General features: G+C 44.5%; 2 protein-coding genes across 2 annotated transcripts in view; one reads left to right on the top strand and one right to left on the bottom strand.

The window, feature by feature from the left end:
- Positions 1 to 30: 30 nt before the first annotated feature.
- LOC311144239 (chemerin-like receptor 1) lies at positions 31 to 3,756 on the top strand. Its single transcript, XM_084180247.1, has 2 exons — positions 31 to 60; positions 942 to 3,756. The coding sequence occupies exon 2, from the start codon at positions 954 to 956 to the stop codon at positions 1,995 to 1,997; it is 1,044 nt and encodes a 347-aa protein (XP_084036373.1). The 5' UTR covers positions 31 to 60; positions 942 to 953; the 3' UTR covers positions 1,998 to 3,756.
- Positions 3,757 to 11,020: 7,264 nt separating this feature from the next.
- Positions 11,021 to 26,371, bottom strand: part of LOC311144521 (sialate:O-sulfotransferase 2-like) — a 67,561-nt gene continuing 52,210 nt past the window's right edge. The window contains exons 7-9 of the mRNA XM_084180547.1: positions 21,492 to 21,656; positions 21,154 to 21,354; positions 11,021 to 12,695 (exon numbers count right to left, since the gene is read on the bottom strand). Coding sequence (XP_084036673.1) covers positions 12,337 to 12,695; positions 21,154 to 21,354; positions 21,492 to 21,656 — 725 coding nt within the window. The 3' untranslated portion in view covers positions 11,021 to 12,336. The remainder of the gene's footprint in view (positions 12,696 to 21,153; positions 21,355 to 21,491; positions 21,657 to 26,371) is intronic.

Here is a 26,371-nt window from a genome sequence, read left to right as displayed (position 1 = left end):
GAGTATTGCCACATGCTAAACTCCATTTATGATTCTGCAGCAGGCTGTTTCTGTTGTGTGGTGAGTGCCTTTTTCTGATTAAATCCAATGTTTTGAGAGATGGAATGTCAATTGATATTCACTTATTAGGCTTTATGTTAACTTCGTTACAGTATTGTTTTTGTTTCATGCATTTCTATTTATTTATCTAATTAAAAGTCATAAATACCTGTAGTTGTGACAGAAACAAACTGTGTCCAACCATCTTTGTGTATTTATACCATGAATCCAGGGTGAACAGTTTATTTGAAAAGTGAATGTAATTACATGAGTTTATCAAGAGTTGCAAAACAAGATTCAGAATACATGAACCTGCAGCCTCTGTAATATCCAAAGGGCCGAAGTCAATGTTATGTGTTAAATGCTGTGCCTGACCAGGTTTAGGTGGAGGCTGCAATTCAAAGTTGAGCTTTATTTTCTCTTCATTCTAATTTTGAAATTGCATGTCAATTTCAGTTACTGAATTTAAATCAATTTGAAAAGGAAATAACTCCTACAATAGGTAATCATATAAAAGCTTAAAACAAAGTGCAGATAACTTGTGCCTTCAAGTAAATCATGCATTTGTGTCAATGAGAGATTTTCATGACATAATCTGCCATTTAATGGCAATGTGTTTTAGTTTTTTTGCTGTTTCAACTTTTTATTTGTTTTACCCCATGGACATAAAATGGTATGAATATAGTACAATGTAACTAATATTTTATCACCTAGTTAACTTAACAACATGTTCTGAGTTGACACAGCTAAAGCAGCTGGGTAACTTTTTCAATAACATTCAAAATACTGACATTTCACTCCTCAAATCTTAAATTAATGTGTTGAATGCAATGATATCCAAAGGTCTGACTGTTTGTTTTCTCTACGATGAAGCTGATTTTTTTATACTTGTGTTTGGACAGAACAAGAGAGCAATGGAAACATTCACATTAGACACATTTTCAATGACTGACTATTATTATGATGATAGCAGCCCCCCTCCTAATCATTCCTCATTTGGCCAACCATCGGATCCGTCAGACAGTTCACAAGGGGGCTGGGTCATACTCCTTGTGGTCAATGTGGTTATCCTACTGCTTGGGGTTTTTGGGAATGGGGTGGTCATCTGGATCGCTGGTCTCAAGATGAAAAAGACTGTCAACACCACCTGGTACCTCAGCCTGGCCATCTCCGACTTCATATTCTGTGCCTGTCTCCCCTTCAACATAATCTCCATGGTAACAAAGGAGTGGATGTTAGGGCTCTTCATGTGCAAGTTCACCTCTTTTGTGATATTCCTCAACATGTTCAGCAGCATCTTCCTCCTGGTCGTCATCAGTGTTGACCGTTATGTACTTGTCGTATTCCCAGTTTGGGCCCAGAACCAGCGAACTGTGAGGAGGGCCTCTGTAGTTGTGGTTCTTGCCTGGGCTATCTCTGTTGCACTGAGCATTCCCTCCACAGTGTTTCGTCAGGTAACCACAGATGGCACAACAAAGTGCTTTAATGATTACCCATACCGAAACCGTCACATAATTGTAGCTGTCAGTCGATTTGTCAGTGGCTTTGTGCTCCCACTCTTCATCATCATCTTCTGCTACTCTGTCATCATCCTGCGACTGAGGACCAACAGGTTGACCAGGTCCTCCAAACCCTTCAGAGTCCTGACTGCACTAATAGCCTTGTTTTTCATCAGCTGGCTTCCATACCATGTCTTCATCATTCTGGAATTTGGAGCCAGCGATCAAACTTCTCTAACTGTTATTCATGAATGGCTAAAGATATCTGCGACTCTGGCTAGTGCAAACAGTTGCATGAACCCATTTCTGTATGCATTCATGGGCAAAGACTTCAAGCAGAAATGCTGGAACTCTTTCCTTTCTAAGATTGAAAATGCTTTTGATGAGGAGGAAGGCTCTTCAAGGAGTAGAAGGACCTCTTTCTCCCAGGCTGATTCAAAAGTTAATACAAATGTCTGATTGCCCTATAATTACAGTATTTGTTGAAAGGCAAACTTATGCCCCTTAAGTAAATTTTATGTATTGCCAATACAATAACCCATTAAGGTCCATGGTTGTGACAATATCAGGTTTGCTCTGTGTTATCTTAGCCAAATGTAATGCAAACAATGCACACTTTTTAACCATGAGGAAATAACACATTTAAATGTGTTTTCTGTAACACCCACACAATTCTTGTAACGGTATTGTTCAAATGTAGTTTAACGTAATTTTCATCACCACTCAAGTAATATAAGCAACAATATTGTACTGTATATTAACAGTAAGTTAGCAGCATGTGCATTTCCTGCCATGCATCACCCATCTTTTGGTTGACAGGTTTTTGTGTAATCAGATTTGTACTATGAAATGTAATTCAGCCCACAGTTTCCAACACTCATCTGTCAGGTTGTCTGCTGTGACACTGAAAGGTCAAGTGTAATTACATATCCTATAGAGGAGCTGAGAATCTTATTGACGAGCCCTGTGTTTATACTTCACAAAACCGCTGTATGTCAACTATTTATTTTGGATGAGCGTGAAGCCATTGGAACTTCATACTGTACTAATATCCCTTACAAATTGTGAAATAGCTGTTTTCACATGTTGAGCTGAAACTTTCTCATGTGAATCCATATGTTCACATGTATTACATTTAGAGTTCACAAGTTAACACCACCTTTTCACATGTGAGGAGAATAACATGTTTTCCCCTCACGTGAATTGCAAGTTCACGTGAAAAATGCAGTTTCACATGTAAAAAACATTCATGTAAAAATCTAACTTTCACATATGTAATTGCAAGTTCACATATGGGGTGAAATAGTGTTATTCTCCTCCCATGTTAAGAGGTGGTGTTAACATGTTGCAGTAGCAATGTTTCCACATGTGGAATTGCAAATTATGTAATGCCATTCTGTAAAAAGGTAACTGAGTATAATAATTCCAGTGTGTTAAAAAATAATTATGGAGCCATCGATTTTTATTGTATTCCTCCGTGGTGTTGCATTGATATACATGTATACTTAACGCTACCACTAGGGGGAGGCATTCGGAGTGTTACTGCTGCAGGCGCATGCCTCGCTTCTTCATACGTTGGTCCGTGAGCTAGCTAGCTCGCTGTTTCTCCTTATTTTTAATATTCTGTTTTCCGGATTGTATTCATGGTTACGTTTTCAAAATCTAGAGATAACATTTTTAACTGAACTGTAATTAGTTTTCTGGTCATTTTGATGTATATTTAAATTGTTTTGACCAAGTGAAAAACAAGTATGTTTTTTTCCATTAACATGAGTATAGACAAGCTAGCTAAGTAACTAGCTAGCTAGCTCACTTTTGTGTGCAAGTCAATGATAACATGTTGGCATCTGATTATTTTTGTTATTTCTTTTATACTTTTTGGGGCTTTTAAATGGTAAAAAAAATACAAACAAGGGCTCATATTGAGCGTATTTCCATGTGTACATATGAACCACGCTAATTATATGTATTTTAGAATGCATTTTTTTATTAAATCTATATCTAATAGCCGCATGCTAATTTCTAACTGCTAGCTAGCTGCCATTTCGTCCTAGCTAGCTAGTTTTAGCTTCTATTATATTAATGTATTTGAAATGTGTGAATGTGTTTGCTATTGGAATGAATGTAAACAGATGATTTTCTACAAAAATATGATTTTGAACGGTCAATATTCTGAGATTGAGTGAAATGTGGAATAAATATACATTGGAAGAGAACCCTAGCGAAAATAAGTTTAGTCTTCGTGTCTCCTTATTTATCCTGTTTAACATGTCAAAATTCACATTAAAATGTGAAGCACCATAAATCATGGTTGTTCATGTTCACTGGTTGGTTTCTAATCTCAGGGTTTTAATCCCGGCAGTTACAAAAACTCACATGTGAAATGTATAATATCACATGTGAAATTTGGGGAAACCACGTCTGAGTTATGTGAAAAATTAACATGTGAAATTTCAATTAACAGGTGTGCCATGTTAAAAGTTAATTTGTGGAATTTCTTTCCTTCTTAACCCTCCCGTTGTCCTAGGGTCAAAATGACCCGCCACTGTGTTGAACCAACTTTATTTAATTTTTATATTTTTGGGATCATTTGTGAGAAGGAGGCAGTGAGACTTTAAAGAAAGTATCACTGCCTCCTTCTCACAAATTATCCAAAAAATAATTTTTTTAAATAATGTTGGTTCAACACAGTGGTGGGTCATTTTGACCCTAGGACAACGGGAGGGTTAATGCCAATCAGTTGTGTTGTGACAAGGTAGGGGGGGTATACAGAAGATAGCCCTATTTGGTAAAAGACCAAATCCATATTATGGCAAGAACAGCTCAAATAAGCAAAGAGAAATGACAGTCCATAGTAAAAAATAAAGAAAAGTCCTTGAATGAGTTGGTGTTCTAAAACTTTTGACCGGTAGTGTACATTCAAATGTGACACCCCCTTTCAGATAGTGCCAGCCTGTTAATGAAAGTCAGAGCCACTTAAAGTTAAAGTCTGTGTCCAAAAATTGAAGTGATCATCTGTCCCATAATAGTTGTTGCATTACAAAGACATGTTTTATTTTGTTGCACGTACTATAAAAATATATGTGTATGTGTGTGTGTGTGTGTGTGTGTGTGTGTATATGTGGTACCAGTCAAAAGTTTAGACACACCTACTCATTCCAAGGTTTTTCTGGAAGACATCAAAACTATGAATTAACACATATGGAATCATGTAGTAACCAAAAAAGTGTTAAACAAATCAAAATATATTTTATATTTGAGATTCTTCAAATAGCCACCCTTTGCCTTGATGACAGCTTTGCACACAGGTAGGGGAGGTATACAATTGAAGTCGGAAGTTTACATACACCTTAGCCAAATACATTTAAACTCAGTTTTTCACAATTCCTGACATTTAATCCTAGTAAAATGTCCCTGTCTTAGGTCAGTTAGGATCACCACTTTATTTTAAGAATGTGAAATGTCAGAATAATAGGAGAGACAATGATTTATTTCAGCTTTTATTTCTTTCATCACATTCCCAGTGGGTCAGAAGTTTACATACACTCGATTTGTATTTGTTAGCATTGCCTTTAAATTGTTTAACTTGGGTCAATCGTTTCGGGTAGCCTTCCTCAAGCTTCCCACAATAAGTTGGGTGAATTTTGGCCCATTCCTCCTGACAGAGCTTGTTTAACTGAGTCAGGTTTTTAGGTCTTGCTCGCACACGCTTTTTCAGTTCTGCCCACAAATGTTCTATAGAATTGAGGTCAGGGCTTTGTGATGGCCACTCCAATACCTTGACTTTGTTGTCTTTAAGCCATTTTGCCACAACTTTGGAAGTATGCTTGGGGTCATTGTCAATTTGGAAGACCCATTTGCGACCAACCTTTAACTTCCTGACTGATGTCTTGAGATGTTGCTTCAATATATCCACATAATTTTCCTTCCTCATGATGCCATCTGTTTTGTGAAGTGCACCAGTCCCTCCTGCAGCAAAAGAAACCCCACAGCATGATGCTGCCACCCCCGTGCTTCACGGTTGGGATGGTGTTCTTCGGCTTGCAAGGTACTCCCTTTTTCCTCCAAACAAAACGATGGTCATTATGGCCAAATAGTTATATTTTTGTTTCATCAGACCAGAGGACATTTCTCCAAAAAGTATGATCTCTGTCCCCATGTGCAGTTGCAAACCGTAGTCTGGCTTTTTTATGGCGGTTTTGGAGCAGTGGCTTCTTCCTTGCTGAGCGGCCTTTCAGGTTATGTCGATATAGGACTCGTTTTACTGTGGATATAGATACTTTTGTATCTTTTTCCTCCAGCATCTACACAAGGTCCTTTGCTGTTGTTCTGGGATTGATTTGCACTTTTCGCACCAAAGTAAGTTCATCTCTAGGAGAAAGAACGCGTCTCCTTCCTGAGCGGTATGACGGCTGCGTGGTCCCATGGTGCTTATACTTGCGTACCATTGTTTGTATAGATGAATGTGGTACCTTCAGGCTCCCAAGGACGAACCAGACTTGTGGAGGTCTACCATTTTTCTTCTGAGGTCTTGGCTGATTTCTTTTGATTTTCCCATGATGTCAAGCAAAGACGCACTGAGTTTGAAGGTAGGCCTTGAGATACATTCACAGGTACACCTCCAATTGACTCAAATTATGTCAATTAGCCTATCAGAAGTTTCTATAGCCATGACATCATTTTCTGGAATTTTCCAAGCTGTTTAAAGGCACAGTCAACTTAGTGTATGTAAACTTCTGACCCACTGGAATTGTGATACAGTGAATTATAAGTGAAATAATCTGTTTGTAAACAATTGTTGGAAAACTTACTTGTGTCACGCACAAAGTAGATGTCCTAACCAACTTGCCAAAACTATAGTTTGTTAACAAGAAATGTGTGGAGTGGTTGAAAAACGAGTTTTAATGACTCCAACCTAAGTGTATGTAAACTTCCGACTTCAACTGTACATGTGTCCAAAAAAACACACATTTCCTGAGCTTTCTTATATCTCCTAGATATAGGCAGTGGCGTGTATTCATGGATGCCAAGGGAAGCCAGGCTTCCCCATAAAAAAAATAAAAACATACATTATTTTATCTTTCGTCTCTCTGTGTTTCATAATTTTTCTTCAATTCGCAAGAGACTGAATGTATCTCACCGGAGAAAGCATCAAAGCGAGCGAAACAGTGCCACTCTGTCTCTCTACAGAGGCCATCTAACTGAGGCTGTCTGGTCCAAACGAGTATGACATTGTTACAGCCCGTAGCATTGAATGGAATGCAAGGGAAGCCAGCGAGCATTTGGCCTCCCTTGATAAAAAAGTATAGAAATTTGCAAATCAGCGTTGAGCTAAACTGAGCGAGCTTAATTGTGAATGGTCCTGGCGCACAAAAGAAAAAGTGTCAAGGGAAGCCAGCTTGGATTTTGGCGCCACTCCTATCAAATCGCATTGAGAGTATTCGTCATTGACCGAAACAACTTGAATTGCTGTATCTCATTGTGTTTTTGTCCTCCGGTGGCTAGCTAGCTAGCTAGCTAAAATTGTCCCTTTCCTAAATTAGCCATGGATGGAGATAGGGATTTGGACTTTTGGTTTTACTTAATTCTCTGTACTGGCCAATGATTATAACAGCGATTCTGATCCAACCATTAATTCATACATTATTGATCCCCTGGCCTGAGAGGATGGAACTTCAACATGTAGCTAGATGTAGAAGGCTAACGTTAACTAGCTAGCTAACGTTGCCCATGAATGGAAGTTCGGCTAGCGAGCAAGCATTTTAGCCAGGTAACCTAGGACAACAAAAAATTAAAGCGTGTACTTTATGACAGAGTGTTAGGCGTTTTGAAAGTAGGGTGAGTCAACATATTTTTCTACTTGCACGAACGCGCACTCACACACAGAAATCAGAACCATGGACAGCCACATCATATTCAGCTTATGTTGATTGGACTAAATTGTTTTTGATGTCTTTTAGTATCAGACTGTATCAGACTAAGCAGAGGTGATTTGATGATGTTGAAATGGTGCTGGAATAGTGGAGGCAGCTCTTGTTTTCTTTGCAACTTGCAGTAACTCTCTGTGGTTCTAAATCAGTAGTTGTTTAGCGGTCCGAAAATGGCGGAAACATTAACATACTTGACCATGCTGTAGGTCATGTAATGTCTGTTACATGCAATATGCTTTGTGGACTAAACCGGACAGAGGTTGCTATCTGGTTTTGTGATAAAACAAAGGTGTGATTTAATTAATTCTGCCACTCTGTCTTCTTATTGTCTCGGCCTTTAGGCTTATATATCACGGTCGCAAGGCATATGAATGAACAAGTTATAGAGCAAACAATGCAATTATTGCATAACATTGGTTGTAATATGACTTTTTTTTATGGCTTCCCCAGTGATTTTACCCACACACCACTACTGGATATAGGACAGATACTTCAAAACCTTATTCCCTTTTTATAAAATTTTTTGACTGTCCTTTTTGCCATTTATGAATGTATATTCAATGCGTTTCTATGGGCTATAGTAGTAATGGCCAAATTCAATTTTTTATCAAATAATGTTATATTTTTTGCTTATCTAAAGGCGTCCTAAAATGTTTAATCCAATAGCTAAATGATCTATGGTATGACCATCTTAAAACAATTCCATATGTTAGCTTAGTAGACTTTTAGTTAAATAATCAACCTACATTATCTCTTCATTATGATGTCAATCATACAGACACAAAATTAAAAAATACATTTTTAAGGAGATTTTTGCAAACAAAATGCTGTGTGTTTGAGTCAATTAAGGCAGGCAAACTTATAAGTTGTTAAAGACAACTTATGCTCCCCATGAGTTGTCTTTAATGTAACTAGTTATCACTTGAAGTATTATACTATGTGGGTATGCTTGATAACTCAACGGTGTTGAATAACATTCCTCTGCCACAAAGTGTGGTGGCATACTATCATTGATTGTAAACCCCAGCCTGTATTGAAATCTACAGTTCCTTCAGAAAGTATTCACACCCCTTGACTTTTTCCACATTTTGTTGTGTTACAGCCTGAATATATATATATATATATATTTTAGATTGTTTGTCACTAGCCTACACACAATACCCCATAATGTCAAAGTGGAATTATGTTTTTCAAAATTTTTACAAATTAATATAAGTCAATAAGTATTAACCCCTTTGTTATGGCAAGACAAAATAAGTTCAGGAGTAAAGATTTGCTTAACAAGTCACTCTGTGTGCAATAATAGTGTTTAACATGATTTTTGAATGACTACCTCATCTCTGTACCCCACACATACAATTATCTGTAAGGTCCCTTAGTTGAGCAGTGAATTTCAAACACAGAGTCAACCACAAAGACCAGGAAGGTTTTCCAATGCCTCGCAAAGGAAAGCCCCTATTGGTAACACTTTGGATGGTGTATCAATACACCCAATCACTACAAAGATACAGGAGTCCTTCCTAACTCAGTTGTCGGAGAGGAAGGAAACCGCTCAGGGATTTCACCATGAGGCCAATGGTGACTTTAAAACAGTTACAGAGTTTAATGGATGTGATAGGAGATAACAACATTGTAGTTTCTCCATCATACTAACCTAATTGACAGAGTGAAAAGAAGGAAGCCTGTACAGAATAAACTATTCCAAAACATGCATCGTTTGTAACAAGGCACTAAAGTAATACTGCAAAAAAATTGGCAAAGCAATTAACTTTTTGTCCTGAATACAAAGTGTTATGTTTGGGGAAAATCCAATACAACGCATTACTGAGTACCACTCTCCATAATTTCAAGCACATTGAGGGCTACATCATGTTATGGGTATGCTTGTAATCGTTATGGGCTGGGGAGTTTTTCAGGTTAAAAATAAATGGAATAGAACTGAGCACATGCAAAATCCTAAAGGAAAACCTGGTTCAGTCTGCTTTCCACCCGACACTTGGAGATTAATTCACCTTTCAGCAGGACAATAACCTAAAACTCAAAGCCAAATCTACAATGGGGTTGCTTTACCAAGAAAATATTTTATGTTCCTGAGTGGCCGAGTTACAGTTTTGATTTTAATCTACTTGGAAATCTAGACCTGAAAATGGTTGTCGAACAATGATCAACAACCAATTTGACAGAGCTTGAAGAATTTAAAAAAGAATAATGTCCAAATGTTGCACAATCCAGGTGTGGAAAGCTCTTAGAGAGTTACCCAGCTGTAATCGCTGCCAAAAGTGTGATCTACAAAGTGTCAATACTTGTGAAAATGAGATATTTCTGTAATTCATTTTCAATAAATTTGCAAGATGGGTGAGATTATTATTTTTTTCATCCATTTTGAATTCAGGCTGTAACACAACAAAATGTGGAACAAGTCAAGGCGTATTAATACTTTCTGAAGGCACTGTATTAGTCCAATGGAAATCTGTTTGAGTTTTCAAGTGGTCTATCATTTCAGACACAGTAGTTGCATTAATTGCATAACTACATCCTTGGTATTTTGTTTTCATAAGTTAGAACACTTTCGACACTAGTGCGTCTGGTGATGCATTAAGTGGCCAATTTAATTAAGCAATAAGGCCCGAGGAGGTGTGGTATATGGCCAATATACCACGGCTAAGGGCTGTTCTTATTCCCGACGCAACGCGGAGTGCCTGGACACAGCCCTTAGCCGTGGTATATTGACCATATACCACAAACCCCTGAGGTGCCTTATTGCTATTATAAACTGGTTACCAACGTATTTAGAGCAGTAAAAATAAATGTTTTGTCATACCCATGGTATACGGTCTGATATACCACAGCTGTCAGCCAATCAGCATTCAGGGCTCGAACCACCCAGTTTATAATATCAAATATCATCAACAATATATTCACATTGCCAATAATATTTGATGTTACTACTAATTTAATTTCCCCTACATTTCAAATTAAGGCCAACAGCCAGCTGACAGGAAAGGCACTGCATTATCATTTTGCTTCAAACCACCATTGTGAGAAAAAGCAACTAGCTCTGCAGAGTCATTTGGCAGAAGTTGTAGTTTCGAAATAGCGCTGTTTACAGAAAATGACGTTCAATTAATCCACAATAAATTCATAGTGCGCAGTGTGGCTGGCTGGCCACCACTGAGGAGACAAATGAACAAGCAGTCATTGAGTCAATCAGTAGAATCAAGGCTAGTTATTGAAAGGGCTGTCTTGACAAGAGGCAGGAATATTCCATAGAGCCTGATGGTCAAAACAAACTGTGGAGGGTTTATTATTCAGTGTTCCAGAGCTGTTGTCAGTAACCAGAAGGACTTCTGTACAGACAAAATACATCAGTAGGACTGATACAGCACAGTTTTATGTGAGGCCACTGCTTCAGAAAACTAGAGATGCTGTATGATAGTGTTGTATCACCTCAGGCTCTCCTCATAGGAATACTGCTGAAGAATGAGGAGAAGAGAGGGGAGACCTGTCCTCATGGTGTGTCCGCAGGGATGGATGGAGAGACAAGTGTCTAGTTCCATTCATTGCCTCTTCTAGATGGATTTGGGGCTCTATTCAATCAGATCCGCTTTAGCCGACATCCGATAGCGGTTAGAGCTTTCAAATCCACCCAGCCAGCACAGCCACAAGTGGCTCCTGGCATAATACCTGAAACGGACATTGCTATTGGATCACACGGAGTCGCATTATCAGAAATCCCATGCAGCCTTGTTTACAAATTAGAACACTGGAATGTGAGATGTAATCTTCACCTCGATTAGGATGATAGAAATCCTCATTATTTCGTTTATGATTTTTCAATTCGAGCGTAGTTATATAGCCTGCACTTTCTCGTTCTGAACTTCTAACTCGAGTGGGGAGGGTGTCGCTTCATGACAATGATCGCAAGAGCAGCTGCTCACCGATTTTGAAGGCTCCAATGCAGTTCCACCTCTGACTCGCCAAATCATCCGCTATTTGTGTGTCTGCTATTGCCAGTTAACTCTTTATCTGATTCAATCTAGGCCTTCGTTGCTTTCGCAATTGGTTGCTTGGTTGGTTGCTTTCGCCAACCAAGTCACATTTAGAACAGTTTGGACCACATCCTCATTTTAAGTCCAGTAGCTTTCAAACATACAGTATTCAGCAAACAGAAGTATACATATAGCATTTGTCGTCTCTCTAACAAAACAAAACATTTAGTTGAAAATGACAGACCATTAAAATGTTTTGTGACCATTTTTAACCCATTTCATGAAAGAGTATTTGTTATTCTAATCTGTGATAGCAGCAGATCCTATTCGATAACATACATTATGCATAGAAATAGACTTCTTACAGTTCTTTTTAATCATCAATTTCAGATTAGCAGGACTTTGCTCCTTGAGGTCAGTTGACAGTAATCCAGCCATTATGTACTTGGATGTGCTTCCAACACAGCTACTGTACCTTCATGTTAAGTCATAGTGCACAACACATACATGTGCATAGAGGGGGAAGTGCTTCTCATTGGTCCTTATTTGAGTTCCCCAATGAATGCATGTTCATCAGCCAAGTAGCTAAATGTCATTTCTAAAGCAGTATACAGTATGATGCTGTTGTCCTAATCAATATGGTTGTGTGTCTGTCAGTTAAACTAATAAAGAAAAGGGATGTGCGAAAGAAGGAGACAAATAAAGAGGTGGAGGGGAACAGGGAAGTGCTTTAAATACAACTGTATTTCCTACACATAGATTTTCAGTTCATGTGACTTTTTGGACATAGATGCCATTAATCCCAGAACGATGTGGGAAGGGAAGGGCTATAAGAAGAGTGAGAAAGGGAGAGAGAGAGGAAAAGGAAAGGAACTCATATCATCTTGAAGTCGGTCGGTACTCCTTGGGCACCCCGGCAATGTTCCTCTTCTTAAGGGCAGCGTCTACAGTCATGACCAGTTCGTCAATGCTAGCACGCATCTCGGGTGTGTACGGGTCATACTCCAGTTTACGCAGGCCGGAGCGCTTAAAATTGCCGTCCTTCTGTCCCTCTACACAGAGCAGGCGATCCTCGGCCACCTCCAGGCCCAGAAACAGGACCATGCCCTTGAGCTTGGAGAACAGCTCCCTCTTCAGCTCCTCAAAGTGGACCACGTGGACATTCCTCCCATAACGCAGCCAGTCTAGTGTGTGGGATGCCCACCAAGGAGCATAGTTCTTCACAAACTCAGGCCACTCTGTAAAACAACACAGAACACAGGAAGCAGATTATAAGTTGTTTCTCAGAAATGATCTTGACAATGCAAGATCATTATCGAGTATTGTGAGAAGGCCTAAAATCTTATTTAAGGGTACACAATTGAGCTCCGGGATATATCAAAGTATAAATTATTCTAATACAAAATGAGGAGAAAACACCTATAAATGGGGCACTATTGGCTGAATGAACAGCCCAGGGAACAGCAGTAAAGAATACAATTTGAGAGAAGCAGGTCATTTCTGCGGCTCTGTACATCCCCAGGGATTCCTGGGTAGTGGATACAGCAGAGGAGGCCTCTCTTCCAGCAGGCACATCTTTTTTTTTCAGCAGGCAATTAAGCTGGGAGGAAAGGTACCCACCCCTCCCCCATCCCCTTTCCCTGCAGAATAATCATCAAACACTGATGTTATTTCATTTAAGAGGTCTGGTGCAATTCACCCAGTGTAATCACAGCACATAATGCATTCTCTGAGACACAGGCTTCGTTGAGGGGATTAAATTAATGACATGGAACAAAGCAAGTTTTAGTCCTTTTAGCAGACAGACAGACCTGCTGCAGTCTGGGAGGCTCAGGATTTACCACCAGGGTCAATGAAGAGCTGCATCGGAGAACATACTGTTGAGAAGGTGACAGCTAAGACAGGGATCTACTGTTGTGGCACCAGTAGGTCTACCAACACCCTACAGTCTACACTATCGTTCAATTGGCTGTTAAGACAGTTCACTGCACCATACCCTTTTGGAATACTTTACTGGAGAAACTTTTCAATCATTTATAAGCAACAGTCCATAAAGGAATTGGCAGGCAAAGCCAGCGCTGCATTAGCATGTACTAGGAGGAGAGGGATGGTTGTTAAAGTGTAATCTCTGCTGAGTTAGCAGTGGAGGCTTGGGGATTCAGATGATATGGGAGTGGAAGCTACACTGCCACAGTGAACTATAAAATAACATTGCATGTTAAAGTGCAGCAGTGAAGCAGAGAAACTGTCTGCCACAGTTCTCTTCTCAGATAGCAACACAAAATCTGGAGGCCCAAAACACCACAGCTATTGAATCCCTTTTGAACAAACCTCATGTCTTGTATGCCAGGCCCAGGAAGGGTTGGTAAATAAATACAGTAGACTGTCCTAATCAGAGAAGGATAGCACAATTCAACCATTTAAATGTAGTATGTGAATGGATAGAGGTTTGTTTGCTTGTCAGTCAGTTGGGATTTAGTTAGAAGTCAGAATGTGCAGTTCATTTCTTGCCATGAACCAAGGTTGTTGAGCTCCTCTGGACATCAGGAAGTACAGAATGTTAGCCTCTAAGCACAATATGGAAATGTGAAAGTAGTTGGGGCCCTAATACAGTACAGTGAAAGGAGCTGCATGAATAACTGAATTATGTAGCCAAGGGACAATTGTTGGTTTAGAGATTGTCGGATAATCTTTTTGACAAATTCAATCATCCACGTAATCTTTCAGAGACCACTTCCGAATATGACACATAGCCTACTGATACTTATGCATGTGTAACATTCAAACTCTGGCCAAAATAAGTTATGCCCCCAAGGTAATTGTATGAGGCTACAGTGCGTTGAAAGGTGACAGTAACTCTAACGTCATAACACCCTACGGGCCTGGATCAGGTGATCACACAGCTGGGCACAGCCCTTACATAATGTCCTGCTGACTCAGATATTCCATCCCAAATTACACCCTATTCCCTATTTAGTGCAATACCCGTATGGGCTCTGGTCTAAAGTATTGAACTTTATAGGGAATATGGTGTCATTTGGAGCATGCCAGAGACTATGCTTCCCTCCAGATCACAACTGGCAGCTGTCAGAAAGCCTTTTCTCTCTCTAACGCTCTCACATCATCTCTACACCAACAAATAAAGGAGAAACAATCATGGCTGACAGCAGTCCGAATCCGCGGATGTTTTCGAATGCTGGGGTCTGCAAGTCTTCATCTCTCTCCCAGGAAAATCTATTTAACGACAGACAAACTCACAGGAGATTTCAGATAGGAGCCGGTTGTCATGGTTACTGACACACTGGAGTGTGTCGAGGGAAAAATAGATAATGCGACAACACAACATCAAAAAATGTCTGCCTGTTGGAGAAGCTGAAATTGAGAAAATCTTACAACACGATAAACTTTTTTATTTTATTTTTTATCACAAGACAATTCAAATGAAAAAAGGGATTGTGGAGTCTAGAAAGTGAGAAAGTGAGCAGAGAAACTGTTTACTCAAACTTGTATTTTGGAGCAAACATGCAAAGAGAAGTTTTCCCTCTGAAAAGGTCTTATCCATTACTCTTATCTTACCAACATATACCAATGGATACTCAAAAATGTACACTGAGTGTATAAAACATTAAAAACACCTTCCTAATGTTGAGTCCCAAGGCTTCCAAATCCTTCTTTAACCCGTCTCCTCCCCTTAGTCTACACTGATTGAAGTGGATTTAACAAGTGACATCAATAAGGGATCATAGCTTTCACCTGGATTCACCTGGTCAGTCTATGTCATGGAAAGAGCAGATGTCCTTAATGTTCTGTACACTCAGTGTATACGCATGTATTACACATCTGCTGTGCTGCTCTCACAAAGCATAGATTAGGCAATATGAGAAACTAAGGTTCACACTACCCAAAACTACAGTGACAACATACTGGCACTTCCTCTAGATCATGAGTAAGGTCTTATCTGACTTCTCATTTTCTGGTCTCTCTTAGTGTTAAAGCAGAAGACAGATCTCAAAACCCCATTCTATCATTCAGACATTAAAAGCCTTTGAGTTTACCAAATTAGTTGATAAGGAGAGAGCCACTGAAAATCGGCACACAGTAGCAAATAAAACAAATAAAAATAAAAATGCCACATGCGCCGAATACAACAGGTGTAGACGTTACCGTGAAATGCTTATGTCACGATCGTCGAACAGAGATGAGGACCAAGGCGCAGCGTTGCAGGCAAACATACTCTTTAATAGAGACACGATCAAAAACGACAAAACGAAAACGTGACAGTTCACGGTCTAACACAACAGACTAGAAACAAGATCCCACAAACTCTGTGGGGAAACAGGCTGCTAAAGTATGGTTCTCAATCAGAGACAACAAGCAACAGCTGAATCACGTTGCCTCTGATTGAGAACCACACTGGCCAACATAGAACAACAATACTAGAATGTGAAACCTAGAACAAAACACATAGACCGCGCCCACCAAATACCACAGGGGAGGGACCGGGTGGGCACTCCGCTTAGGCGGCGGATCCGGCTCCGGGCCTGATCCCCGCTCCCTCTCCAACCCCCCAAGGTACCCCTGGTCCGGTCTGGCCCCGCTGGCCGGAGCTGGACTGCACACTGGTGGAGCGGATTGCTCTAGCTCCGGCGTGAAGCATCTGACCGGTGCCACCGGTGGAACAGGCACGGGCCGTGCCGGACTGACGACGCACACCACTGACTTGGTGTGGGGAGCAGGAGCGGGCCGAGCCGGGCTGTCGAAGCGCACCCCTGACTTGGTGCGGGGAACAGGCACGGGCCGTGCCGGACTGACGACGCACACCACTGGCTTGGTGTGGGGAGCAGGAGCGGGCCGAGCCGGGCTGTCGAAGCGCACCCCTGACTTGGTGCGGGGAGCAGGAACGGGCTGAGCCGGGCTGACGAAGCGCACCACTGACTTGGTGCGGGGAGCAGGAACGGGCCGAGCCGGGCTGACGAAGCGCACCACTGACTTGGTGCGGAGAGCAGGAACGGGCCGAGCCGGGCTGACGAAGCGCACGGGGAACAGGCACGGGCCGTGCCGGACTGACGACGCACACCACTGGCTTGGTGTGGGGAGCAGGAGCGGGCCGAGCCGGGCTGTCGAAGCGCACCCCTGACTTGGTGCGGGGAGCAGGAACGGGCCGAGCCGGGCTGACGAAGCGCACCACTGACTTGGTGCGGGGAGCAGGAACGGGCCGAGCCGGGCTGACGAAGCGCACCACTGACTTGGTGCGGAGAGCAGGAACGGGCCGAGCCGGGCTGACGAAGCGCACCACTGACTTGGTGCGGGGAGCAGGAACAGGCCGGGTCGAGCTGGCGACGCGCACCGTAGACTTGGTGCGAGTGGCAGGAACAGGCCGGACCGTACTGGGAACACACACCACTGGCCCTACGTGGGGATCAGGAACAGGCCGGACCGGACTGGCAACACACGCCAGTACCTCTCGCCGTGCCTCTACATCCTCCTTCCCCCTGGTGACCAGTGACTCCCGTAACCTGGCGGCCTCCTGCTGCCCCGTCGTCCACGGCGTTAGCCACCCCCTAAAAAATGTATGGGCTTCACTCCTACCCGTGGACCAGGTCTCCATGCTTCTCGCCAGCCTTTCGCCCTTCTGCCTCCACGTCAAGCCCCTCTCTTCCTCACCCGGCTAGACCCAGTCGAGGAGGCGCTGGATCTCCGCTAGGGATTTCCCTGGCGATGGCTCCTCGACCCGCTGCTTGGTCCAGTTCTGGTGGGATCTTCTGTCACGATCGTCGAACAGAGATGAGGACCAAGGCGCAGCGTTGCAGGCAAACATACTCTTTAATAGAGACACGATCAAAACGAAAACGTGACAGTTCACGGTCTAACACAACAGACTAGAAACAAGATCCCACCACTCTGTGGGGAAACAGGCTGCTAAAGTATGGTTCTCAATCAGAGACAACAAGCAACAGCTGAATCACGTTGCCTCTGATTGAGAACCACACTGGCCAACATAGAACAACAATACTAGAATGTGAAACCTAGAACAAAACACAGACTTTACACACCCTGGCTCAACATATTAGAGTCCCCAGAGCCAGGGCGTGACAGCTTACTTACAGCCCTTAACCAACAATGCATTTCTATTTTAATAAAAAAGTAAAATAAAACAACAACAACAAAAAAGAGCAAAAGTAAAATCAAATAACAGTAGGGACGCTATATACAGGGGGGTACCGGTGCAGAGTCAATGTGCGGGGGCACCGGCTAGTTGAGGTAATATGTACATGTGGGTAGAGTTAAAGTGACTATGCATAAATAATTAACAGAGTAGCAGCAGTGTAAAAATATGGGGTGGGGGTGGGGGGTCAGTGCAAATAGTCTGGGTAGCCATGATTAGCTGTTCAGGAGTCTTATGGCTTGGGGGTAGAAACTGTTGAGAAGCCTTTTGGACCTAGACTTGGCGCTCCGGTACCGCTTGCCGTGCGGTAGCAGAGAGAACAGTCTATGACTAGGGTGGCTGGAGTCTTTGACAATTTTGAGGGCCATCCTCTGACACCGCCTGGTATAGAGGTCCTGGATGGCAGGAAGCTTGGCCCCAGTGATGCACTGGGCCGTACGCACTACCCTCTGTAGTGCCTTGCGGTCGGAGGCCGAGCAGTTGCCATACCAGGTGGTGATGCAACCAGTCAGGATGCTCTCGATGGTGCAGCTGTAGACGTTTTTGAGGATCTGAGGACCCATGCCAAATCTTTTCAGTCTCCTGAGGGGTAATAGGCTTTGTCGTGCCCTCTTCACGACTGTCTTGGTGTGTTTGGACCATGATAGTTCGTTGGTGATGTGGACACCAAGGAACTTGAAGCTCTCAACCTGTTCCACTACAGCCCCGTCGATGAGAATGGGGGCGTGCTCAGTCCTCTTTTTTTTCCTGTAGTCCACAATCATCTCCTTTGTCTTGGTCAGGTTGAGGGAGAGGTTGTTATCCTGGCACCACACGGCCAGGTCTCTGACCTCCTCCCTATAGGCTGTCTCATCATTGTCGGTGATCAGGCCTACCACTGTTGTGTCGTTGGCAAACTCAATGATGGTGTTGGAGTCGTGCCTGGCCATGCAGTCATGGGTGAACAGGGAGTACAGGAGGGGAATGAGCACGCACCCCTGAGGGGCCCCCGTGTTGAGGATCAGCGTGGCAGATGTGTTGTTACCTACCCTTACCACCTGGGGGCGGCCCGTCAGGAAGTCCAGGATCCAGTTGCAGAGGGAGGTGTTTAGTCCCAGGATCCTTAGCTTAGTGATGAGCTTTGAGGGCACTATGGTGTTGAATGCTGAGCTGTATTCAATGAACAGCATTCTCACATAGATGTTCCTCTTGTCCAGGTGGGAAAGGGAAGTGTGGAGTGCAATAGAGGTTGCATCATCTGTGGATCTGTTGGGGCAGTATGCAAATTGGAGTTGGTCTAGGGATTCTGGGATAATGGTGTTGATGTGAGCCATGACCAGCCTTTCAAAGCACTTCATGGCTACAGAAGTCAGTGCTACGGGTCGGTAGTCATTTAGGCAGGTTATCTTAGTGTCCTTGGGCACGGGGACTATGGTGGTCTGCTTGAAACATGTTGGTATTACAGACTCAGTCAGGGACATGTTGAAAATGTCAGTGAAGACACTTGCCAGTTGGTCAGCACATGCTCGGAGTATACGTCCTGGTAATCCGTCTGGCCCTGCGGCCTTGTGAATGTTGACCTGCTTAAAAGTCTAACTCACATCGGCTACGGAGAGCGTGATCACATCGTCATCCGGAACAGCTGGTGCTCTCATGCATGCTTCAGTGTTGCTTGCCTCGAAGCGAGCATAGAAGTGGTTTAGCTCATCTGGTAGGCTTGTGTCACTGGGCAGCTCGCGGCTGTGCTTCCCTTTGTAGTCTGTAATAGTTTTCAAGCCTTGCCACATCCGACGAGCGTCAGAGCTGGTGTAGTACGATTCAATCTTAGTCCTGTATTGACTCTTTGCCTGTTTGATGGTTCGTCGGAGGGCATAGCGGGATTTCTTATAAGCGTCCGGGCTAGAGTCCCGCTCCTTGAAAGCGGCAGCTCTACCCTTTAGCTCAGTGCAGATGTTGCCTGTACGGTCACTGTGGGGATGACATCATCGATGCACTTATTGATGAAGCCAGTGACTGATGTGGTGTACTCCTCAATGCTATCTGAAGAATCCTGGAACATGTTCCAGTCTGTGCTAGCAAAACAGTCCTGTAGCTTAGCATCTGCGTCATCTGACCACTTTTTTATTAACCGAGTCACTGGTGCTTCCTGCTTTAGTTTTTGCTTATAAGCAGGAATCAGGAGGATAGAGTTATGGTCAGATTTGCCAAATGGAGGGCGAGGGAGAGCTTTGTATGCGTCTCTGTGTGTGGAGTAAAGGTGGTCTAGAGTTTTTTTTCCTCTGGTTGCACATTTAACATGCTGGTTGAAATTAGGTAGAACGGATTTAAGTTTCCCTGCATTAAAGTCCCCGGCCACTAGGAGCGCTGCCTCTGGATGAGTGTTTTCCTGTTCACTTATGGCCTTATACAGCTCATTGAGTGCAATCTTAATGCCAGCATTGGTTTGTGGTGGTAAATAGACAGCTATGAAAAATATAGATGAAAACTCTCTTGGTAAATAGTGTGGTCTACAGCTTATCATAAGATACTCTACCTCAGGCGAGCAAAACCTAGAGACTTCCTTAGTATTTGATTTTGTGCACCAGCTGTTGTTTACAAATATACACAGACCGCCACCCCTTGTCTTACCGGAATCAGCCATTCTATCCTGCCGATGTAGCGTATATCCCGTCAGCTGTATGTTGTCCATGTCGTCGTTCAGCCACGACTCGGTGAAACATAAGATATTACAGTTTTTAATGTTCCGTTGGTAGGATAACCGTAATCTTAGGTCATCTAATTTATTTTCAAATAATTGAACATTGGCTAATAGTATTGATGGAAGAGGCAGTTTACTCGCTCGCCGTCGGATCCTTACAAGGCACCCCGACCTACATCCACGATATCTCCTTCTCTTTCTCCTGCGAATGATGGGGATTTGGGCCTTGTCGGGTGTCTGTAGGATATCCTTCGTGTCCGACTCGTTGAAGAAAAAGTCTTCATCCAATACGAGGTGAGTAATTGCTGTCCTGATATCCAGAAGCTCTTTTTGGTTATAAGAGACGTTGGCAGAAACATTATGTACAGAATAAATTACAAATAACGTGAAAAAACACACATAATAGTACAATTGGTTAGAGGGCTGTAAAACGGCAGCCATCTTCTCCGGCGCCATCTCCAACTAATCATGATAGGGAAAGGGCACATCTACTGTATGCCAAGCATGTTCATATCTGTTGAGTTCACCTATTCATGACTCATCAGTATGCAGACAATTGGGTAACACTTTACATTACCCTTATTACTGTGTAACTATCCTCATGTAATTACTATGTAACAGTTTTGCAATTACTCATTATTGTACTTACACTGTACTTACAGCAGTAACCCTATTAACCTTAGCCCTAACCCTAACCCTAGTCTCATGTCCACACCCTGGCTCAACCCCAACCCTAACCCTAAGTACAGTGTAAATATAGTGATATAAAGAGTAATGACAATAGTTGTTACACTGTAATTACACCAATAATTACATAGCAATAAGGGCACTGTATCATTGGCTGAAGTCCCACCTTTCCCTCTCCAGTGGGCCTGCGAGGCAAATCCAATATGGCCGCCGTACTTGCGGTTGAACTCAGCCATGAGGGCCTTATAAGGGTTGCGGATCATGACGATGCTGGCGTCAAAGGCTTCAATCTCCTTCTTGCCGCTCTCATGTGTTTTAATGCAGACGGTCCTACCACTCCGCCAATGGTCTCGCTCACCTTTGAAGCCTTTTAAAAGAAAAAACAACAACGACAAAACATTAACATGCTTAATAGTGTAATTTTGGCTGTTTAAGTGACTGCATGACTTCCCAATGTATGACTACCCAGTACCCATGTCACCTGTTACCTCCAGGTTACAGTACCTTTGTTGTAGAGGGAGCCATCAAAGTAGTAGCTGCCTGTGTAGAAGCCAGTGGCCAGCTCTATGAGGTGGCGGGCCCAGGTGTTGCCAGCCCCGGGGAAGCTGGCCAGGGCCATCAGCTGCTTAGAACGCGTGGGCAGGAAGTGCCGGTCCATACAACGGTTATCTGAGGAAACACAGGAAAGAACACTGGTCACACACGTGACACACTATAATACATGATGAAATGAAATACACAGAATTATTTGTGTTCCTTCCAAAAAATCTATTATGAACCAGACACAAACTTTAAATACAACACTATAGCTGGACAGTGAGTGAGAATGTCAAAGGGCCTATGTACTTTAGCATGACAGTAGGAATCTCAAAGGGCCTCTGTAAGCCCCTGAATGACTGGTGAACAAAGAAAGCTATTTCAGGGTCATACATCCTACATTTAAAATTTTTGAGAAGGGGGATTATTTAAGATGTTCTTTGAGGAGGTAGGGTTTCAGGTGCTTTCGGAAGATGGGCAGGGACTCTGCTGTCCTAGCTTCAGGGGGAAGCTGGTTCCACCATTGGGGTGCCAGGACAGAGAAGAGCTTGGACCTGGCTGAGCGGGAGCTGCCCTCCTGTAGGGGTGGGAGGGGCCAAGAGACCAGAGGTGGCAGGACGGAGTGCTCAGGTTGGTGTGTAGGGTTTGAGCAGAGCCTGAAGGTAGGGAGGGGGCAGTTCCTCTTGCTGCTCCGTAGGAAAGCACCATGGTCTTGTAGTGGATGTGAGCTTCGACTGGAAGCTAGTGAAGTGTGCGGAGGAGCGGGGTGACATGGGAGAACCTGGGAAGTTTGAAAACCAGGCGGGCTGCAGCATTCTGGATAAATTGCAGGGGTTTGATGGCATAAACGGGGAGCCCAGCCAACAGCGAGTTGCCGTAGTCCAGACGGGAGATGACAAGTGCCTAGACCTAGAGCAGACAGGTGCTTCTACTACAGAGAAAGAATAGGGCAAAGGTAATGTATATCGCTTTTGAAATCCAGTCATTGCGTCAAATGTCCTGCACTGTACAACACAATGCACTAGAGATTGACTCAGTAGATGTGTAAGCTTTGTTAATCACCCTTGATACAAGTTCCTGCTTAGCAACAGTGTAATAGAAAGGGAAAGGGGGATACATAGTCAGTTGTACAACTGAATGCAACGCTCCTACCTTCCAGGCTACCTGCCGCCCCTCATAGTATCACTTTTACAGTATAGACATTTTCACCTCAACCAGCACATTGACTTGGTACCGGTTCTCCTTGTATATAGCCTCGTTATTGTAATTTTTTATGTTACTATTTCCTTTTTTTTGTCTGTGCAAATGTTCTTACTTTTTAACTCTGCATTGTTGGGAAAGGGCTCATGAGTAAGCATTTCACGGTAGAATCTACACCTGTTGTATATGTGACAAATACACTTTGATTTGATTCGATCACACAATGACTGTGTAATGCAAATTAATGATAACAGAATGAAAGTTTGCCTACTTTTAGTAGGCTACACAAGGCATTGGGCCTACTACTGCCACATACAACTTTTTAAAAAATGTAGGCCTTTCTGAAATGCAGCCATATTGTCAAAATAACCGATGTGGATGTGGTGGAGGAGTCAGGCGCAGGACACAGAGGATTAGTCCAAAAGACTTTACTAGTCCAAAGTGCAACAAAACAATACACGACCTCGAAAACAAACGGAGGCGAGGGAATTACGCAACATGCGTAACACAATAAACAGAACTAACAGAGCGCAAACACGCAGCTCCGCACGACAGGCAAACAACAACACACAATCTAACTAATACAAAACAGGGAACTTATAAGACACGTAATCAGCACACAAACAGACACAGGTGTACAAGACAGACTAAAGCAATCACACCACGAAACATACAACGGTGGCAGCTAGTACTCCGGGGACGGCGAACGCCGAAGCCTGCCCGAACCAGGAGGAGGAGCAGTCTCGGCCGAAACCGTGACAGTACCCCCCCCTTGACGCGCGGCTCCAGCCGTGCGCCGACCCCGGCCTCGGGGACGGCCAGGAGGACGCGGACCCGGGCGCGTGGGATGCCCACGGTGGAACTCAGTCAGGAGGGATGGATCGAGGATGTCCCTCCTAGGCACCCAGCACCGTTCCTCCGGACCGTACCCCTCCCACTCCACGAGATACTGGAGACCACTCATCCGGCGCCTCGAGTCCAAGATGGTCCGGACCCTGTACGCCGGGGCCCCCTCGATGTCCAAAGGGGGCGGAGGGGTCTCTCCTATCTCATCTTCTTGGAGTGGGCCAGCTACCACCGGCCTGAGAAGAGACACATGGAACGAGGGGTTAATATTTTTGTATTCAATAGGCAGTTGTAACCTGTAACACACCTCGTTCAATCTTCTCAGGACTTTGAAGGGCCCCACAAACCGCCGACCCAGCTTCCGGCAGGGCAGGCGGTGCGTACACCGGTCCCTCACTGCGGTGGCGATCGGCGCTCGCCTTTTGTTGACGGATGGCCCGCTGCAGATGGACATGGGCAGCGTCCCACGTCTCCTCCGAGCGCCGAATCCACTCGTCCACCGCAGGGGCCTCGATCTGGCTCTCGTGCCACGGTGCCAGGACCGGCTGATACCCTAAAACACACTGGAAAGGTGTTAAACCGGTGGAGGAGTGCCGGGGGGAGTAGGGTCGGCATGCAGTGCCCGCTCGATTTCCGTATCGACCTCCCATACCACCGGAGCCACCAGACAAGACTCCGGCAGTATGGAAGTGGGCTCAATGGACCTCTCCTCTGTGTCATACCGCCGGGACAGGGCGTCTGCCTTACCGTTCTGGGACCCTGGGATGTATGTGATCTTAAAAACAAACCGGGTCAGGAACATGTTCCACCTAGCCTGACGAGGGTTCAATCTCCTAGCTGCCCGGATGTACTGCAGGTTACGGTGATCGGTCAGAATGAGGAAAGGGTGTTGAGCCCCCTCAAGCCAATGCCTCCACACCTTTAGGGCCTGGACTACAGCTAACAGCTCCCTGTCCCCAACGTCATAATTGCGCTCCGCCGAGCTGAGTTTCTTAGAGTAGAACGCAGAGGGGCGGAGCTTAGGTGGCGTGCCGGACCGTTGTGACAGGACTGCCCCAATACCGGTCTCGGACGCGTCTACCTCTACTTGGAATGGTAAAGAGGGATCCGGATGCGCCGGCACCGGGGCCGAGGTGAACAGGTTCTTCAGTTTGACAAATGCCCTGTCCGCCTCAGCTGACCACTGCAGACGAACCGGACCCCCCTTTAACAGGGACGTAATGGGCGCTGCAACCTGTCCAAAGCCCCGAATAAACCTCCGGTAGTAATTAGCAAAACCCAAGAACTGCTGCACCTCTTTTACAGTGGTTGGAGTTTGCCAATTACGCACGGCCGACACACGGTCTACCTCTATCTCCACACCAGACGCGGACAACCGATAACCCAAAAAGGAGACGGACTCCTGGAAGAACAGGCATTTCTCTGCCTTGACGTACAAGTCATGCTCCAACAGTCTTCTCAACACTCGGCGCACCAGGGCTACATGCTCGGCTCGTGTAGAAGAGTACACTAGGATGTCGTCGATGTACACTACCACACCCTGCCCATGCATGTCCCGGAAAATCTCGTCAACAAAGGATTGGAAGACTGAAGGAGCATTCATTAGCCCGTATGGCATGACGAGATACTCGTAATGACCCGAGGTGGTGCTAAATGCCGTTTTCCATTCATCCCCCTCCCTAATGCGCACCAGATTGTACGCGCTCCTGAGATCCAACTTTGTGAAGAATTGCGCTCCGCGTAATGACTCCGTCATAGTCGCAATCAGTGGAAGAGGGTAACTGTACTTAACCGTGATCTGATTGAGACTACGGTAATCAATACACGGGCGCAAACCCCCGTCCTTCTTCTTCACAAAGAAGAAACTCGAGGAAACCGGGGAAGTGGAGGACCGTATGTATCCCTGTGCCAAGGACTCGGCTATGTAAGTCTCCATAGCCGCTGTCTCCTCTTGAGACAGGGGATACACACGGCTCCGCGGAAGAGCCGCTCCTGTTTGTGATTTATCACACAGTCCCCCTGTCTATGAGGTGGTAGCCGTGTTGCCCTCGTCTTGCTGAACACGAGTGCTAAGTCCTCATACTTAGGGGGAATGCGCATTGCGGGCACTTGGTTCGGACTCTCAACCGAGGTCGCCCCTAAGGAAACACCTAGACATCTCCCTACACACTGGGCAGACCACTCCATAAGAGCCCTCTGTTGCCACGCAATGGTAGGATCATGGGTGCTTAACCAGGGAAGCCCCAACACCACGGGGTACGCAGGAGAGTCAATCAGATAAAACTGAATGATCTCCTCATGACCCCCCTGCGTCGTCATAGTAAGTGGTGCTGTGACTTCTCTGATCAGCCCCGACCCCAACGGCCGGCTGTCTAAGGCGTGGACAGGAAAGGGGGCTTCTACCGGCCGAAGGGGAATTCCAAACCTATAACAAAATGCCCGATCAATAAAATTCCCAGCTGCGCCTGAATCTACTAGCGCCTTATTCTGGGAATGAGGGCCACCTGTGGAAATCTCACAGGAATACTCATGTGACCAACAGAAAGCTCTGGGTAAGTGGGGCGCCTACTCACCTGAAATGACTCCCCAGTGCGTGACCTGTTGTCCCCTCTCCCAGGAGACCCTCCCCAGCACCTGGCCGCGGTGTGTCCTCCACGGCCACAGTTGGTGCAGGGGGTGGCCCCCCTCGGGTTCTCTCTCCTCCTCTCTCTAGCGCCAGCACCCCCGAGCTCCATGGGAATCGGATCGGAGGTGCTGGAGGGTGGAATGGTCGGCCCCCACTCGGGACGTCCGCGGGTAGC

The sequence above is a fragment of the Coregonus lavaretus genome, assembly GCF_964263955.1.
Source record: "Coregonus lavaretus genome assembly, chromosome: 17".
In the NCBI taxonomy this organism is placed as follows: Eukaryota; Metazoa; Chordata; class Actinopteri; order Salmoniformes; family Salmonidae; genus Coregonus; species Coregonus lavaretus.
The sequence above is the reverse complement of the archived record's forward strand: the minus strand, read 5'-3'. Positions and strand labels throughout refer to the sequence as shown.